Consider the following 18,793-nt stretch of genomic DNA (forward strand, 5'->3'; position numbering starts at 1 on the left):
CCCTTTGATTAGCAGCCGTAGCACTTAACTACTACGCCACCAGGTTTTCCCCATTAAAGGTATATAACACTTAAATCACTTTAACAATGTAATTTATACATGATATAAATAAAGACACTCAAAAAGCCTGTACAAAGCAGATTATGTTTCCAAGTTTATGGCAGCAGTTTATAATGCCTTGGAAATATTCTTCAGTTGTTTTAAGGAAGCTAACTCTCAGTTAGATTATAAATGAGGACATTCTCTTCTGATCCTCACTAGTATCTAGATAGGAGTAAATGTACTATAAATATTTTTAAAAGGATCAATGAATAGATTGAGTTTATGTCCAAAGTCTTTTTCCATTAAAAAATAAATACAGCAATTTGAAAGCTGCTCCTGCATAAGATGATTTTCCTCTGAGGATGACAGTGCCTAATATCTGTTGCTATACACCCAACACACTTAATACACTGACACAACCGACCTGAGGCCTAGAATAAGATTAAAAAAAAAACAGTCCCAGCTAAAATTTGGAGGTAGAAATGGCCTCAATTTTTCCAGAAAATAATAATGAAAAAAAAAAGTTAGTATTAGTAATCATAAAAAGGAAACAATGACAAAAAACATAACAAGAACTACTAGCACCACTACCACCACCATGACTACCACTACCACTACAGCATCACAACCACTACGGCCGCCACCATCATTTATGAGCAATATTTGTGATGTTCAGTAGAAGTACTATTATATCTCTTTTTTTCTAGGCTAGGGTTACAAATCGTTTACATACTGCTAGGTTTCAGGCAGGTAATTTGAATGAGTGATGCTGCCAGTGGCAAGACACCATATGGAAGTGTGGAGACTGTGAAGAACTGGACAACAGTTCAGGAGGCAGTTTGCCTCAGTGACTATTGGCAACTAATCTCAGTTTTGAGCTTTTAACTTTTAAAAATTTTTAAAAAGATATTATGAATCTGAATGTTTATATTAAACTCCTTGATCCACCCCTTCCCCAACTAGTTATTTTTTGGGAACACTGAATGGGCCATGCTAAACATCAGCAGGTCATATTTAGCCTATAGGTTTCCACTTTCTGCTAAGCCTTCATATAGGATGTTTGTTCTTTGACCCAAAACATTTTTTACGTCTAATATCTGGCTAACTTCCATCCATTCTGTCTCAAAGGATACTTTATCAGAGAGGGATTATCTAACTGATCCCAAAAACATCCGTCTCAGGTTAGGTTTCCCTGGTAAGTGTTATTATAATACCATGTTCTCTCCCTATAATAACAATCATCACATATCATTGCAATTATCCTTTTAATTACCTGTTTTCCCTGCTGTGTGTTCAATGAAGGAAAGAACCATCTCTGTCTGTACATCCCTGGGACTTAGAACAGTGCCTGGTATGCAGCAGACACTCAATAAATACTTGTTGAATGGGTGGATTAAGCCTGTTAAATGCTTGGCACATTTCATCTTGTGACTTACATCAACGCCCTGAAAAAGTCATAAGGGCTCTAATTGTATAAATGAAGTCATTGAGGCTCAGAGGAGTTAAATAACTTGCCCAAGGTTACTTATTTAATTCACAGTGAAGGATGAGCTGGTTTCAAGCCTAAGCTCTTACACTATACCTTCTTGTTCACAATTTTTTTATTGTTGCAATACAAAATACTATAAAACCCGCTGCCATCGAGTCAGTTCTGACTCATAGCACCCCATAGGTTTTCCAAGGCTGTAAATCTCTACGGAAGCAGACTACCTTATCTTTCTCTGGCAGAGCCCCTGGTGGTTTACGAACTGTTGACCCTTCGGGTAGCAGTCGATCATTTTAACCACTGCGCCACCAGGGCTCGGCACCTACTTACTCGAGAACTTAAACGTCAGTTGTTTTAATTTGAAAAGAATATAAACACAGCACAAACATTTTGTCATTTTTTAAGTTTAAAACAGCAAAATAATAGTTTAAAAAATAACTTCCAACCTTGGTTTCTTGGGCAAGAAGAATGAATTTATTCCTCAAAAATTTCGAGAGAGAGAACTGGATAAAAATAACATGTACTTGAAATTCGGTTTCAAAATAATGTTGTAATTTTGAAGATGGGCAGTTCACAGCAAGTAGAAAAGGCAAGTTTAAACTTTGAGACCTTACTTTAAAACATGAATAAATTGGATGTATTTCATCACTGAGGAATCGTAAGTTATGGGTTTGTCAAATGCACGACAGCTAAAAATTTTCCTAGCAATGAAGGACTTTTATTTTTCAGATTCAGAAACGCTTATTAGTTGACATGTTACAAGGGAATATAACCTCTGTTGAGACCTGTTGGCCATGCATTATCAGCTTGGTTCTTATACCTTAATCCTCACAACAGCCCTGTGAGGTAGGCTTTCATTCAGGTTATTACAAAACAAACACAAATTAACATCAGAGTTAACTGTTTTGATCAAGAATTGACAGTTACCACAACGTCAAAGAATATTAGCTCATAGATTGCATCTGGTTTTCTTTTAAGTTCCACTCTAATTTATTTCTACTTTTATAAAAAGAAATCTCCAATTCAGATTAGCTTCATGAAATACGTTCAAGTAGCCTTTCAAACCATACCTCTGTAAAGCTTTTTTCCCTGCTAACGAAGTCCTAAGTATTACAATAACATTTTCATAACCAGCTCTCTAGTCTAACATACTGCAATGTCATCCATCCACCAGAAATGCAATCCCATTCTAATATTACAGACACATTGATGGTTAATGGTAAGCTTATTGAGAGTCTCATAATTAAATACTTATTGATCCCCTGTATATCTGATGCTTTAATCCCCTGAGCAACCAGTTTATATAATCTGCACTTCGGGACAGTTAGGCATTTCATTTGCAACTGCTTGAATTTGACAGATGTGCAAATGGCTTCCATTATCAAAGCAACCAACAGTGTAAACTTCCGCAGGTGGATGTATAGGATGGACTATAAAGGGGAAAAGTGATCCGTAATTGTATGAAAAAAAAAGCAAAAACCCATTGCTGTTGAGTCGATTAACTCATAACGACCCTATAGGACACAGCACAACTGCCCCATACGGTTTCCTGGTGGATTCAAACACTGACCTTTTGGTTAAGCAGCTGTAGCTCTTAATCAATACACCACCAGGGTTTCCACTGTATGAAATAGTACAGTTAACTACCTCTGGCTTCATCAAAAGTGACTTAACAAGGATATTATGAGTCATCACAATAAGCTAGGAGCGCTGTTAGTTTGTACTTGCTTGTTTTAACAGATTTTATGAAGCCAAATATTTATAATATTTAAACTGTTGGCAGAATTATCAGTCATTGAGAGTCTTACCAAAAAAGTTAGCTTATCTGGTGGTATAAATACTGTGGTACATATTTCCCAAACATACTTAATCTCAATTCTTAAACCTTGAAAGTTGGTAGATCAAATATTAGTCAAAGTCCAAGAATGTTTTGTTGTAACGTTCCTTTTGACTGGATGAATAACTACCCTGGCATCCAAGGTGGTATACTGAAGATGACTCAAGAAATAGAGTAGACAATCCTCTCCATCCTTATCCAAACTATCATTCCATACCAAAGTCCAGCATGAGCCCACAGCCTCCGGAAGAGAAAAGCAGATATGTGACACCAATCTGTGTGCCTGTGCATGTAGATGGGAGGACCTTTTGGCCTTGGTGTTATAAAACCATTGTCCTGTTTAAGTCATAATAAACAAACTCAATTTTTTTTCTCTAGAAAGAATTTTTATTTATGTATTGCTGCAACATTATGATTTTATCCATTTGTTTTTATAGGAGCATACTGATTGCCTTGATGGCCCAGACCAAGGGTGTTCTGAAGTTTAACCCATTCTGGATTCCTGGAAATGTGGAGAGAGATGTTATCGTTTGCAGACCTGACCTAGTTTACATCCTGAAAATATTCTGAATGTTTTTCTATCAGCATATCACTGTGCTCATTTGGCCAAAAATAGTCGAGTGACATGGAAGATAGGGATGAGTTACAGCCACTATCTCTACCAGAGACGTGAAGTCTCATATTACTAGGATAAGGTACAAGTTGGACAAGAGTAAAATAAATGATGATTTTGGCTGTAGACTAAAGCTAATAATGAAAAAGTATAAATAAAAATTAAAAGTAGCTGAACATACAGAAATACAATATCCCTTTTTAAAAAGGATTAGTAAAATGAGTAATGGATAAACTTTATAGTTTTCGAGTTGATAAAAATGTATTTTTTGAAATGTCACCAAAATTGCCAACATTCTCTGTTATCATTGTTGTTTTTTGAAAAGGGATACTGCACCTTTAACACATGTAAAGTCGCACATCACCCATATTCTACTTACAGGTAGTAGGAGTAAGAATAGTAGCTCCTCCTGGCAAGCAAATCACAGACAGTGGAAAAAGAGAAGCAATGGTGAATGAAAAGCGTGACTCTGTCACATCCAATAAAGCAGAAAAATGTGAGTTAAAAAATAAAATAAAATAAAATTCATGTTTCTTTGGTTTGCATTTCAATTTGCTCATGCACTGGTTAGATTTCTTTTGCCATGCAATTAAACAGATATGCAATAGAAAAATAAAATTTTAAATACATAGTTGGGGGAAAAAATAACATGCTGACATGTTTTCTTGCCAAATAATTGAAAAATTAAATAAATTGTGTTTTTTGACATGCAATTAAGCATAATATCATCCATTACCATCTAAATGTCATGACAAATGGAATAGCTGTGTATAGAACTTGTACACTAATTTCCTTTAGACATAAAATATAAAGATTTATTAGGTTAATATATAAAATATGCAGAATGACACCCAACTTTCTATTAAGAAGTTATTATATCTTAATGGTACACAGGTATATACATATGTTATATGAATATACATATGCACCATACATTATATATACACAAAGAGATTTCTACAGTAAATGTATGTGATCACAGTACCAAACACATTTACTGTTTTGAAACATAATTTCAAATCCTGGTGTTTGGAAATATTAATGTGTTCATGATGCGCATATAAAATATAATACATAACCAATGAAGAAATGGCATACATTTGGAAATAAACAGCAATTAAATAAAAATAAATGACATTGTGTTTTGAAAGATGCGATATCCCTTTTCTTAGCCTAAAAACTTACTTTATATATACCCTCAGCTGTAAAATTGTACTAAATTGGACTCCAAACCATTTCTTTACAAAACAACCAGAAAGACACGGAACCTTTTTCAACATGAAAAAATATGTCTATGTGTATTATTTCCAATGAGGATAGAGAAAATTAACAGTTTCCCATAAAGGTATAGATAGGAGGCCAATATAATTTGCTTTCCCATTCTTTTCATTATAGATGCATGGATTAAAAGGGAAGCTACAATATATACTAAAACTGTTTAGCTGAACTTGATAATATGCAATCTCATCATACTATTTATGCTTTTCTATGTGGATAATAAACATAATTGTGATTAAATCATACAAGACACAAGTGTGATTCATACTACATATGAGCAAAAATCATTACAGTGTCGTTTAAGTAAGAAGTTCAGGTAATTTCGATATTATATATCGAAGGTAACATATCTAAATATGGAACTTCGTCTATCTACCTATAAAATCTGTAAGACTGTAACTTTTCCTAGCAGTAGAAGTGCTGGTGAGGAAGAGAAGCAAAAGCTCTAGCATACTTTTTATGAGAAGAAAATTAAAACACAATTATAAAAAAATTATCAAACAGTAACCATTTCAACAGAGGCTCATTTATCAAACTACTTTAAAATATAAACCAGAAAAAGAAGAGTTTGTTGCATTATGCAATTTTAGAGAGCTATTAGAGAATTTGTTCCCTCTCCCAACTAAAAAAAAAAAAAATCCTGCCTAGTGACTGTTTCATTGTACTTTAAGAAATTCTAATTTCCATTTTTTTTTTTTGTATTACTTAAACAGAGGGCCATATATAAAGAGGGCTATTGGTACCAAATTAAGGGTTTCAAAAAAGTAGCGAATGAACTAAACCAATAAGCTTAACCCAGCTCTAACTCAGGACATAATCAGAAGCCACTTTCATGCTTGCATATCCAATCTGAAGTGACTGGAATAATTTTAATTGTGAAGCAATGTTTAGTTAACTCTGTAAACATTTTCGTTAACTGTTCAAAAATAAATTTAAACTAAATAGACACATAAGATCTGAATGTTGTAGTTGATGTTTCTAATGATCTTTATTGACAAATTTCTATTACTAAACTGCTTAAATTTTCTTGCCTCACATATGATGTATTTTCCAACCACAGAGGTAGACAACAGCAAAAAGAGAAAGCACTATTGGGAAAAGCACGTATGTAGCTAAGTTAACACAAAACACTATAATGCATACCTAATGTTTCTAATGCAGATGTATCTTCTCCAACATATATATCTCCAGGGGATAATTGTAAAGAGGCAATACATTAATATAAACTCGGATTCAATTGTTAAAACATTGTACTATGAGTCTTATCTATAATGTTAATGTTTTATTTTGAGTATAAAATAATAATAATCATCTCAATAAACAACTATAGGATTTAATGTAATGTAAGCAATATTAATTATTATATCATTCAATATAATTCATAAATTACAATCACTTCTATATACAAAGCTGTTTTAGGACCATACTCTGTGTGTAAAGTTAAAAAAAAAAAGGCCAAATTATCCAAAGTACATGATTGGAAGGATTAGAGAGTTTTATTATTTTCCAAGACCGTACCTATAGATTATTATATTATATATAATGGGTAAAAATTCAAATTATAAAAAAATGTATACTTTGAAATATTTTTCAACAGGAGTATACCTTAATCTTAAGAATAGAGTTCACTTTAAATTCCAATAAATCTTAACATCTTCATATAACTCCAGAAGATGGCGATATTGGTTGTTAGAGTATGAAAGACTAATGTTCAACTTAAAAAACAAAACAAAACCAAAAACTTTATTTTTAAATGCTAGATATTTTAGCCAGGGAATGTAATATACAACTTCACCAAGAATATTTATATGGTTTTGTATCTTATTTGGAGCCAAGATTTAGAAAAATACAGAATAAGAGTACAAAAGAAGTCATAAACTATAGTCCAAGTATCACACTAAGTGTATGCTTTGACATTTTTAATAAACACCACTTCAGATATTTGATATTTAACATCTCAAGTATGTCTGCATTTGAGAAATTTGAATTCTTACATCAAATTAAAAAATTAACTTGACTAAAGGAATATGCATATATCCAAAATTGAATGGCAAATAACCAACAAGAATTTTTTTTTTTATCATGAGAAATAGACTCAGACACTAGCAACACTGTTAAAATTCAGTGCTTTTTCTTGTTATTTCCTCTAACTTAAAAAAATCTCAAGAAGAAAAGGTATTTTTAAACTATTGACATAAATGGCAGTAAGTAGGACAGGACAATATCAGGTCTTACCTCTTTTTCACAATTAATATGACAACCAGGAGTAGAACGATGAACACTAAAATTCCAGCACTAATTCCTGCTATTTTCACCACTCTGTCTGTCTGCTTGGCTGGATCTGGAATCACTTCAGGTTCTTCTGTTGCTGCTGCTAAATGAATTAAAAAAATAAGTTACTGAAAGTAGCTAATTATCACAAAAAGTCAAAAATTACTACAGAAAGGCAACTTATTTAATTGATTAAAAATAATCCAAAAAATATAAATACCGAAGCATGCTAAAGTACGGCATGAGAGATTTAAGGCAAAGCTTTGTTAACACAAAAAGTAAAAACAAAAAGCCAGAAAAAACTACCAAAGCTAATGGTGAGCTATTAGTCTCCAAATGTCCTTAAAAGTCATAAATAAAGTTTTCTAGCAAATAGTCCATTGGAAAGAGACAGGGTCAGATTTAGAGATTTGTTTATCAGTTCATTCAGCAAACACCTCAACTCTAAAAACGAGATGCTTTAAAGAATGTATAGAACACTTGTATAGGACCCAAGGAGTGAGGTTAAATAAATACCTAGTCTAACTTCTACAGGTGTGAGCTTATGGTTTGATATATAAGATTCAAGATGAATAGGTGGTTTAACAGAAGAAAACGATAAGAAAAGCATAACAGACACATGAAGGAATATTTCACATTCTCTTACCAAATAAAATCCAGATAATAAACTTGGGAAACACAACTTTGATATGAGGTTTTTTTGGAAAACTCTTTGTATCCTCTCACTTCCTTTCTTTTCCCAACTTACTCATCCCCAATATACACGTACAATTAAAATTATAAACTTTAATCCATTTACAAACTCCTGTAATCCTCAGAAGACATCTTCCTTTTACTTCATTTACCTATAACACTGTCAAGTATTATTATCTACATTTTAGGTATAAAAACCTGAGGCTTAGAGAGATAAGGAAATACTATAAATTTGCTAAAGGGCTACAATGAATCTAATACGCCTTCTATCTTCTAAAGCAGCATTTCTCAATGTTCTAGATCTGCAGCCCCTGCCACTAAGAATCTTTGTGTGACAAGAGCCCAGGTGATTCTCCGGATTGGCACGTTTGGGAAACTGCCTTAAAGTACCCATCATAGCTCTTGGATTTGGAGTCGAGAGCTGTTGACCAAACAGACACATAAATGAATCTCGAAATCTAACCTCATCTTTTTCCAATAGACAATTTGCTAACTCCCTCGAAAATTATTTATTCTTCCACATTTCAATTCCTTCTCCTTTAGCTTTTCTCTTTAGGCTTTTTCCCAAGTTCTAGATACTTAAATATCTATTCCAGTTTTCCCGCCAGCCACAGTTTTCCCCAAAAGAAAACAATGTTGTTAACGTTTAATGATTCTAAGTTAAGAAATTTAAAAAAAGAACCAATAGATCTAACATCAATATCATTTCATAAAAGAAATGGTAGTTCCATCGGTAGGAAAGACACAGTTTGAAAAAAGTGGTAGCAAGGACACTGTTAACTTTGTAAGAAAGAATTCACTGTATTGTCCTAACTTGTCTTATTCCAATTGGATAGGATAAAACTTTCCCATGGGCCAGCATTTCGGTAACCATCATTCTTAAGAAAGAAGAAAGCAAACTTTCAGCTTGTTTCTTCTAATAACCAAAGGGAGGTTTTTTCGTTCTTTTGTTTTTGAACTGATTCTTTCCATACATCTAAACTTTAGGGAATAACAATGAAGAGGCAGCGGAATGCTTATAACATTCTAACTACACATTATGGTTCCATTCATCAAGGGACAACTTTAGAAATACACATATATATATATCAGTCTTAAAGTGTATATCTATATATTTAAATGCTGAAAACAAGTGGATTGGATATCCTGAATTGGATCTGAACTGTAGAAAGAACATATCTATTTATTATTTATAATTCCCAAATTTACAGCCCTCACCACTGGCTTGACACAGTTACTGATTCAAATAGTAAGTGCAAAAGAATGGTTGAAGTAGAAACCACCACCACCACCCCCCTCCAAAAAGGGGAAAACTTAAGTCCGTGCAATAAATAATCCTTGTTCACTAATTAAAGCTTACTCTCATTGGGTTCTGTGTTATACTTAACCTTCAGAGAAAATGATCCCTTTGTGATTTTCTGACATAGATATTGCACTTACAAAATTAAATGTTTCTAGAACTCTCTGAGAGAACAGTTCTTGTTTGATGAAGCCAATATTTTTTAATATGACATTTTAATTAAATATAACCCATGCTATTATGGGATAATTTTCTAAAGATACTATGCCATAAATAACATATGTTGTATTTCATACAAATCTTCAGAACTGCTAAGCCCCACCAGAAGCAGGCGATCTTCCAAATTTACACAGGAATGAATAAAAACTGTTATCATATAAACTGAACAGCCAGCCTTAATACCACCTGGATTTAGCAACCAAATAGCAATGCAGACATGAAGGTGACAGGTAAATAATTTCAAATTCAGAAGACTAAGACTTTTCTAAAGTCTTATTAAATAACATAGATTTGTTAATGAATAAATCTCAGCATATTTCCAGAAATGAAAATCCAAATCTGAAAGTAAATTTTTGAACAGAGATACTGATAACCTTACAGAGGTACCCTAGGGTGCAAATCAGTGAGACTTTTAGTATTGCTTATAAAAACCAGTGTTATTATTTTAAAGTTATAGTCCATGTCTTTGTTAAAGACTGGACTTCAATTAATATTTACCAGGAGGTTAAAATAAACAAACAAACAAATCACCAAGTTAATTTATTTGGGTTGAGCAAGGGAGCTTGCCTGTCATGATTTCTATTCTTGTGCAGAGTTGTTCATCAATCCTGAACACAATTATTAAACATGAATATAGAAGGCTAATAAAATTCTTTAAGTGCATATAGTTTGGCAGTTATCTTCCCTTGATTATTAATCCTCCTCAAAGTCTTTAGCTGTGATATATATTATTATTATTAAAATACTATTTAATCAAATACATCTGTAGAAATTTATTACTTTATACACTTTAATCACATATTTTTCTCAGTTTCTGGCTTATCAGAACCAGGGAACAAAAATATTCTATTTAAAGTCATTCAAGCTTAGAAGACTCATTATTGGAAACATAACCAGTAGCTCTAAGTGAACATTTTCTATTTTCTTCAAAGAGAGTAGAAAGCTATTATAGTGACTGTACCCTTGAGCTCTGTTCATAATTTATGCACATACACAAAGACAATGTACAGCACCTTTCTCAGAAATGCTTTCTTTTGCCATAAATCTTTACCTTTTTTCCCTGCCAGAGAACATTCTCACAATCTCCAGTGTTCTGAAGCCAAGAGCAGCATTACCCTTTGGGCAACTAAGGCAGTATTTCATTTGTATTGAACAAATTTATAAAATGAATTTTTTGAGGGGGGCAAAAAATAGTTAATATAACTTTATAAATTGCGTTATCACTCCCAGTATTTAAAAATAAAATTATTCAAATTTCCCTACAATTTTTAAATTATCCTAATTGGTAGAATCACACAAAATCATCCTTCCATTTTCAAGCCGGATAGTAGATACAGAAGCCTCCAGGTATGACGTATCAGGTGATCTATTACAGCGGCTACAGATACACCATCCTTTCACAAATGCTCCAGGTAGTTCACCAGCTCTTTCTTCCCTTCTCATTTGTAATTCTGGAAAATCACTCACATTCACTTCATTAAATACTGTATTACTTACTCCTTAAAATCTTATAATCAGGCTTATACCTCCCAGCCCCATCAAACCACCATCACCAATGCCTCTACTGACTTTAAGTTACTGAACCCGATGTGCACTTTGTTCATCTTATTTTATGTGACCTCTTAATAGCATTTTACACTGCTGTCCACATCCTCCTTCTTGCAACACTGTTTTCCTGGGGCCTTCATTACTTGACCATTTCCCGATTTTCTTATGTTTCTGGCCTCTCCTTTCCAGATCTCCTTTGTGAGCTGCTCCTTTTTCATCCATCCCTTAAAAGTAGGTGCTCCTTTCAGTTCCTCAGGGATCTAGGCTTCTTCACGTTGCTTTCTGTACATTCTATCTTGGGGATCTCATCCATTTTCATCATTCCAGTTACTATCCATGCTGATAACTCTCACATTATATATCTCTACCTAAGAGCTCCAACTGAACTCCTGACCCACGGGTCATCTGATTACTGTAGTTTTCATTCCAGTGCATGACAATCGCCTTATACACATCATGTCCGTACCTAAACTCGTCATCTTATCCCAATACCAGTTCGACCTCTAGTATATTTCCTTTTATTTAATGGCACAACTATCCACACAGTCATTCAAGATTCAAACCTGGGGGGTATCATTCTTGAATCCTCCTATCTCTCCTTATCTCTAGGTTAATATAAAATTTATCATCCAAATCAAGATGCTTTTCATAGGGAAAGGGGAGACCCTTAATAATTGTAACAGGAAAAAATTGGGATTGTCCTGAGAAAACTGGGATGTAGGGTTACTTTACTTCTCCTTCTCATACAATCAGTTACAAAGTACTACTACTTCCAAATTATCTCTTGTCTTCACTAGTTTCCATCCCCACTGCTACTACCTTAATTCAGATCAACATCAACTCCTATCCAGATTACATAGTAGTTGCCTTTCTAGTCTCCCTGACAGCACTCTCTGTCTATTGTATACCAAAACCCACGTTGTAGCACATAATATTCTAAGACTCCAATCTTGCCATACCACTCCACTGATTAGAGCTTTCTGATGGTTTTCCACCATTGGAATGTTAAGACAAAGTCCAGGAAAGCGAGGATCATGTTTATTTTGTTCACCATTTTATTTCTAGTAGGACTTGGCAAGGAGAGAGCATACAAAAATTATTGGCTGAATAAATGAAAGAGTTACACTAAGGCTGTTTATGGCAGATAGTACTGGTGTATAGAAAATCAGTTGCCTTCTTAAAAAACAGAAGGTTTTTGATCAGTTATTTCTTTTTTTTTTGTTTTAATGCTGGGGTCTGATGAACTTGGTATGTATATTTTTGAATTGCCTTTGGAAATTTCAAGCCCCTGTTCAAGCCCTTCCTTCACAGGGCTAACTATTCCCACCTTCTACAACCATCTATCACCAAGTCAAAGTACAGTGAAATTACATCATCATGGAAAGTACAAGAAAGGTGACACCAGCCAAGACCCAGTTTTGACTCTTATCTCCTCTTATTTGTTGTGCAACAATGAGAAAGTTTGTGTTTCTTAAGAGTTAATGCCTTCATCTATAAAACAGGAATATTAACAGTACCTTACTATATACTTTTTCAAGTGAAATAATGGATGTAAGAGCTTTTATAAACTGTGAAACACTAGTAATATTAGAAGTAGTGGAAGTATAAGTATCAGTAGATGCTGGGCTTCTAAGTAGATATTGCCTAGATGTTAGCATTTTAAGTCCATCACATAAAAATTAAAAGTTATAAATAGAAGAGCTGACATTACTGACAAACAGCTTTTAAAAATTTTAGAGGCCTATTGTATAAATATATAATGAGTTTGTATTAATCAAATAGTAATGATGTTATTAATCACATAGTCTGCAACAGTGGATATCTAGGCCTTATGGGTACCTTGAAGTATGTATCATTTAGCTCAATGATCCTTTAAAGTCATTTGCTTCATCATGTCATATGATCTTAAGTTATTAGGTTCTTGACAATACTCTTAGGTTATTGACAATAAAATTAGGGTCTATCAGAAGTGCTGCATGAACTGCTTTTTATTGATGAAACAAAAAAACAGCCATATGCCACACATTTTGCTTTAATGGTATCTGGAAAATAATTTATTATTGGTTAATAAAGCTATGGATGTAACCTGAAAAATTCTGAATTGAAAAATAATAGTACAGAAGTCTATGAAGTCTTTAAAAAACTAGGAAATTAAAAGTATAGATTAATATGATAAATTATAATTTGTATTTATAAATTATATTACAAATATTATAAATATCTATAATTATTTAAATATTACAAATATTTAAAATTAACTTCACACTGCTTGAGGCATCTCCTTCCGGACAACAACTCTCCAAATTTGTTTGGTTTTAAAAACTCACTTTAAAATATTACATAAAGTTCTGAAGAAATTATAGACATACTTTAATGAAAGGAATAAAATAAACATCATGCTTTAGGAATACATTTAAAGATAAAAAATATGTGAAATATTTAGCTTCATAGCAATTTGATGAAGGGCAAATATGGTAGTTTACATATGAATTTTTCATCAAGCTTCCCATTTAATTAAATTCATACAATTAGGTAAACCAGGTAGCCTTAGGTTGTTCTTTTACTTTTTAAACTCAGTTGATTCTATTTGCTAAGTTATCTCTGAATTCTGTTAATTGTTCATCCCAATTTCCTCTGTTTTAGGGAGGACTCAATAGCCTTCCTATTTCCAATATCGACCTCTTAAGACTTATCCTATATATTGATACCGGGATGAGTTTTCTAAAATGCAAACGTTGCTTTCCATTCAAGAGAAAAAGATAAAAGTTCTTGGTATGGCATATTAAAAAAAAAAAAAATAACAACAAACCCATTGCCACGGAGTCGATTCCAACTCATAAAAATCAGGCTCCAATTACCCATTTTAACCTCATCTACCAACCATTCCTTTAGGCTATCCTATACTCTAAAAAGGAAACCCTGGTGGAGTGGTGGTTAAGAGCTTCAGCTGTTAGCCAAAAGGTTGGCAGTTTGAATCCACTAGGCACTCCTTGCAAACTATATGGGGCAGTTCTACTCTGTCCTAGAAGGCTCGCTATGATTCGGAATTGACTAGACAGCAATGGGTTATGGGTTATACTCTAATAAAGACTCCAGGGTGGCCCAAATCGTTTGCACTGGACTACTTACTAAAGATTGGCAGTTTGAATTCACTCAAAGGTCCCTTTGGAGAAAGACCTGGAAATCTGCTTCTGAAAGGTCACAGCCTTAAAAATTCTATGGGGCTCAGTTCTATTCTGTAATACATGAGTTTGTCATGAGTTGGAGTCCACTTGACAGCAACTTTTTTGGGGGGTGTGGGTAACCCTGGTTAGTCATATATGTTGAAAATATCTTCTATTGGGTGTCTTTTCTTTCACTTTATTTATGGTATCTTGATGAATACAAAACAACAACAACAACAAAAAAACAAACCTGTTGCCCTCAAATTGATTCTGACTCATAGCGACCCTACAGGACAGAGTAGAACTGCCCCATAGGGTTTCCAAGGAGCGGCTGTTCGATTCAAACTGCTGCCGACATTTCGGTTAGCAGCCAAGCTCTTAGTCACTGTGCCTCCAGGGCTCCATATCTTGTTGAATAGAAGTCCTTAAATTTACCCAAAATATATCTATCTATGTAGACAATGTATTAATCAGTTCTTTTATAATTAGTGATTTTTGTTAAGAAGTCCTTTCCTAGCATGAATTCATAAAAAATATTCTTTTTTCTCTAGAAGTTTTAAAACCTTTGCATTTCATATTTAGTCATGGATATATGTGGAATTGCTTTATGTATAAATTGCACACTAGGAAGGCACTCCAAGTGTTTTTCTCCACGAAGATACCCAGTTATCTCAGGAAAATTTTAAATTTTATCCAAGAATCTACAAAGCCACTTTTGTCCTATATCAAAATTACGTAAATGCATGAGTCAATTTCTGGACTTTCCATTACTTTCCAAGAGCCAAAATATCAGTTCTGTACTGATATCGCATGATTTTCATTACTATAGCTCTATAATATATTGTTATATATGATAGGCCTGTTCCCTAGTCTCATTGCTCTTCTTGAGCATCTTGGCTCTTCTTTATCTTTTGTTTTGGGTAACTTCTGCAGGTCTATTGTCCAGTGCATAAATTTCTTCACTTCTGTCAAATCTACATTTAATCCATCTAAAAAGTTATTTTTTAATTTGAACGATTATACTTTTTCTTCCCAGAATTTCCATTTGGTTCTTTACAAATGGTTCTTTGCTTAGTTACACCTGATAGCATCTAATTGTTTGCTACTCTTTATGATTTGCATTTCATTTCTTTAAATATTTTCTATGCAGCTTTTTTGTATTTTATACTTGACCAATCCAATACCTGTAGCCCTTTAGGGAATTAGATGTTGTTTCTGCTAACTCTCACAGTAAGTTACCTTCATGAATGCTTGGTGACCTCTCATTGTGAGTTAATTGCTTTATGTTAGTCTGTGAAAATCCTGCAACCCTAAATTAAGCATAATTTCATATAAAAAAGAATTTGCATCTGCTTCTGCCCATTTTTTTTTTCTCCCCATAGCCATGAGCACCACAGAACTCAGACTACCTATGAATCCCTCAAAAGTGCCAAGTCCATATGAAAGTCTCAGGCTAGGCAAGCCCTTCATTACCAGCCTGATGGTAAGTGTCACAAAGGTAATATAATAGCTTTGGCATCCACCTTCAGAGACTACCAACCTCTCTCATCTGTCTATTGGTCACTGTTCTCGGCTTCAGTCCCCCCCTTAACTACACTCTTATCTCTAAAACACCATCAGTAAAATGGCGATGATAAAGGTACCCATCTTGTAGGTTGATGTAAAGATTAAATGCATTAAATATGTAAAGTATTTATGACCATACCTGTACATAAAAAGGCCTCGGTAAGTATTAGCAATTATTACTAGTGTATATGTAATTAAATTCAAATGAAATTGATGTTCTAAACCTAGATTTCTTAACCATAGCTAATATAACTTCAAATCTACAGTATTAGATGTATAGAAGTCTAATTTCTCAAAATAGAGATATATTAATTTGCTGCTGTTCATCATTTGTCAAATATTTATTGAACACCTGAGTGGTACAAAACACTGTCTGTACTAGGCAAAAAACCCTGAAAGATGAACAAGTGTTTTTCCTTCAGAGAGTGTATAAACTAGAAGAAGAGATAAATACTCAAATAACTGCACTTATCAGTAGAATATGACAAGTACTACAAAAGAGGCACAAACAATGCTCTTGCACAGGGGGATGAAATTCCATCTGGTTTGCTGACATCCTAAAACTTTTCTTGGAATAGTTGAGCATAAAAGCCCAACTCTGATTTTCAGATAAAAAACAAACTCAGAAGAGGTAAGTAACTTTCTCATGGACACAGCAGCAGTTATTGATACAATTAAAACTATAGCCTATGTTTCCTAACACCCATCTGGCACTTTGAATTGGGAGAGACATGATTAGTTACCTCTACTAGGAATAATTTTCACCACTGTCTTCTCTGAGAAAAGAAAACAAAATTATACAAAGAAAAGCAACAACAAACAAAACAAATGAAAACATGGGGAAATACCACAGAGATATCAATCTAAACCACTACCTAACAAAAAGAAAGAAAAAAAAAAAAGGAGAAAGGTGGATAGAAATACGATTGAATTGGCAGTTGTTCACACAAAATATTTTTTGAAAAAAAAAAAAGCAGGCATGGATAGATAGATGGACAGAGCATCTGAGAGGATTCTTACAGGAAATCATAAAAGTGAAAAAAAAAAAATGCCTAAATAAGGCATTTTGTTCTTTTTCTCCACTTACTTTCATTAACTAAATAAATAATGTGTTGTCCCTGGCATGTGCCCAGCACATTCTAGGCTCTGAAGAATCATCACTGAACAAGACAACAAATATCTCTGATTTCATGGAGTAAGCATGTCAAGAATGATACACATGTAAACAAACATCACCCGATAAAGAAATGTTCTATACAAAGGATTAAAATTGGGTGATGAGACAGAATGCATTGGAGAATACTTAACACTGGGGACAGAAGACCTTCCAGAGGAAGACATGAAAGTGGGTGGTGTAGCTAGCTATTCACTGAGATGAGAAAGAGTTGGTCACATCTATAGCAAAAATGTTTTTAGTGCCTTGTGTATGTGTTAGGCTTTAAAGGGATTTTAGATATCATTAAAGGGATCAGAGATTATGGAACTGTCTAAAAAACAAACCAAAAAAAACCCAGCTGTCAATGAGTCAATTCCAACTTATGGTGACACCACATGTGTCAAAGTGGAACTGTGAAAACCCTCCATAGGGTTTTCAATGGCTGACTTTTTGGAAGTAGATCACCAGGCATTTATTGTGAGGCACCCCAGGGTAGATTCAAACGTCTAACCGTTCAGTTTGCAGCCAAGCTGTGCACCACCCAGAGACACTGTGGAGCTATTAAATTGATTAAAAAAAAAAAAATTATTTTGTTTTAACCTCAAATAATAGAGGAGATCAGAGAAAAAGAATAGAGTGGAATTAAAAATTAACTTGGGGAAGTCAAAGAAAAAGAAGCCAAACAATATAATGCCTTAACCCTGGTGAATAATGACCTGGTCCACACTTACGCCAAAGATGCAGAAAAGGGAACCAAAGTGTAAATGATAAGGAACTACGTCTTCCATATACTGAGTATTAGGTGTGGACCATTGAAGTAGTAATTACCTATTAAGAGTAAAATAGGTTGAGAGGAAAACTACTGAGAAATAAGAGGGATTAATAATAACAAATGATGCTCGATCATGTATACCCACACAATGTTTACAGCAAAGCAGACTACTGAACAACAACATCTGAACCTTAAAGTGTAATGTTTATGAAATGATATGTAAAGGTATCTGGAGATTTAAGGCGGAAAAAAGCTTCATGATAATGTAAACAGTTTTTTTTTTTTTTTCTTCTCTCAAAAAACTACAGGATCAGGAAAGTGTCTTCTTCAGGGAAAAATGTGAAATACTAAAATCTAGGACCTGCATGTAATTTTTTTTTGTTGGCACAGAACTCAGAATGCCAGATCTGGGCCAGTCATCCAAACATGCCATTCAAAGCACTAACAGGAAGAAAAGAAAATACACACTTAAATGTAATATAATTTGAGATATTAGAGCAGGAGTGACAGAAATCAAGTAAAACCTTCAACAGTGCTCAAACTGTACGGCTTTGATGTGATCTACAATAATAAAAATGACCCACCTCTTTAACCTATTTCTACTTTCCTTATTTAGAAAACGAGGGGTTAAGACTAGCTGATTCTTTGGCTGCTCTTTTTGAATTCTGTTTTCATTTTCAGCAGGTCATTTTTCACCAAGGCTTGGATAATTCATTAATCTGGCATATCTCAGGAGAACACACAACACGGTTTAAATCATATTAATAAAGGTTGCGCCGCAATTTTCACAGGTGTTTATTTACTAAATTAGAGAGTGCCTTAATATTGGATGGGAGAGCCAGATTAAA

General features: G+C 33.8%; 1 protein-coding gene across 5 annotated transcripts in view; it reads right to left on the bottom strand.

The window, feature by feature from the left end:
* PTPRK (protein tyrosine phosphatase receptor type K) overlaps window positions 1-18,793 on the bottom strand; it is a 694,658-nt gene that overhangs the window by 48,184 nt on the left and 627,681 nt on the right. For 3 of the 5 annotated variants that reach the window (XM_049901316.1, XM_049901470.1, XM_049901252.1), the window contains exon 14: window positions 7,492-7,630. In XM_049901316.1, the coding sequence (XP_049757273.1) occupies window positions 7,492-7,630 (139 nt within the window). The remainder of the gene's footprint in view (window positions 1-7,491; window positions 7,631-18,793) is intronic. The other 2 variants (XM_049901385.1, XM_049901556.1) reach the window with 1 other exon arrangement.

Source organism: Elephas maximus, chromosome 1 (assembly GCF_024166365.1).
Source record: "Elephas maximus indicus isolate mEleMax1 chromosome 1, mEleMax1 primary haplotype, whole genome shotgun sequence".
NCBI classification, from domain to species: domain Eukaryota; kingdom Metazoa; phylum Chordata; class Mammalia; order Proboscidea; family Elephantidae; genus Elephas; species Elephas maximus.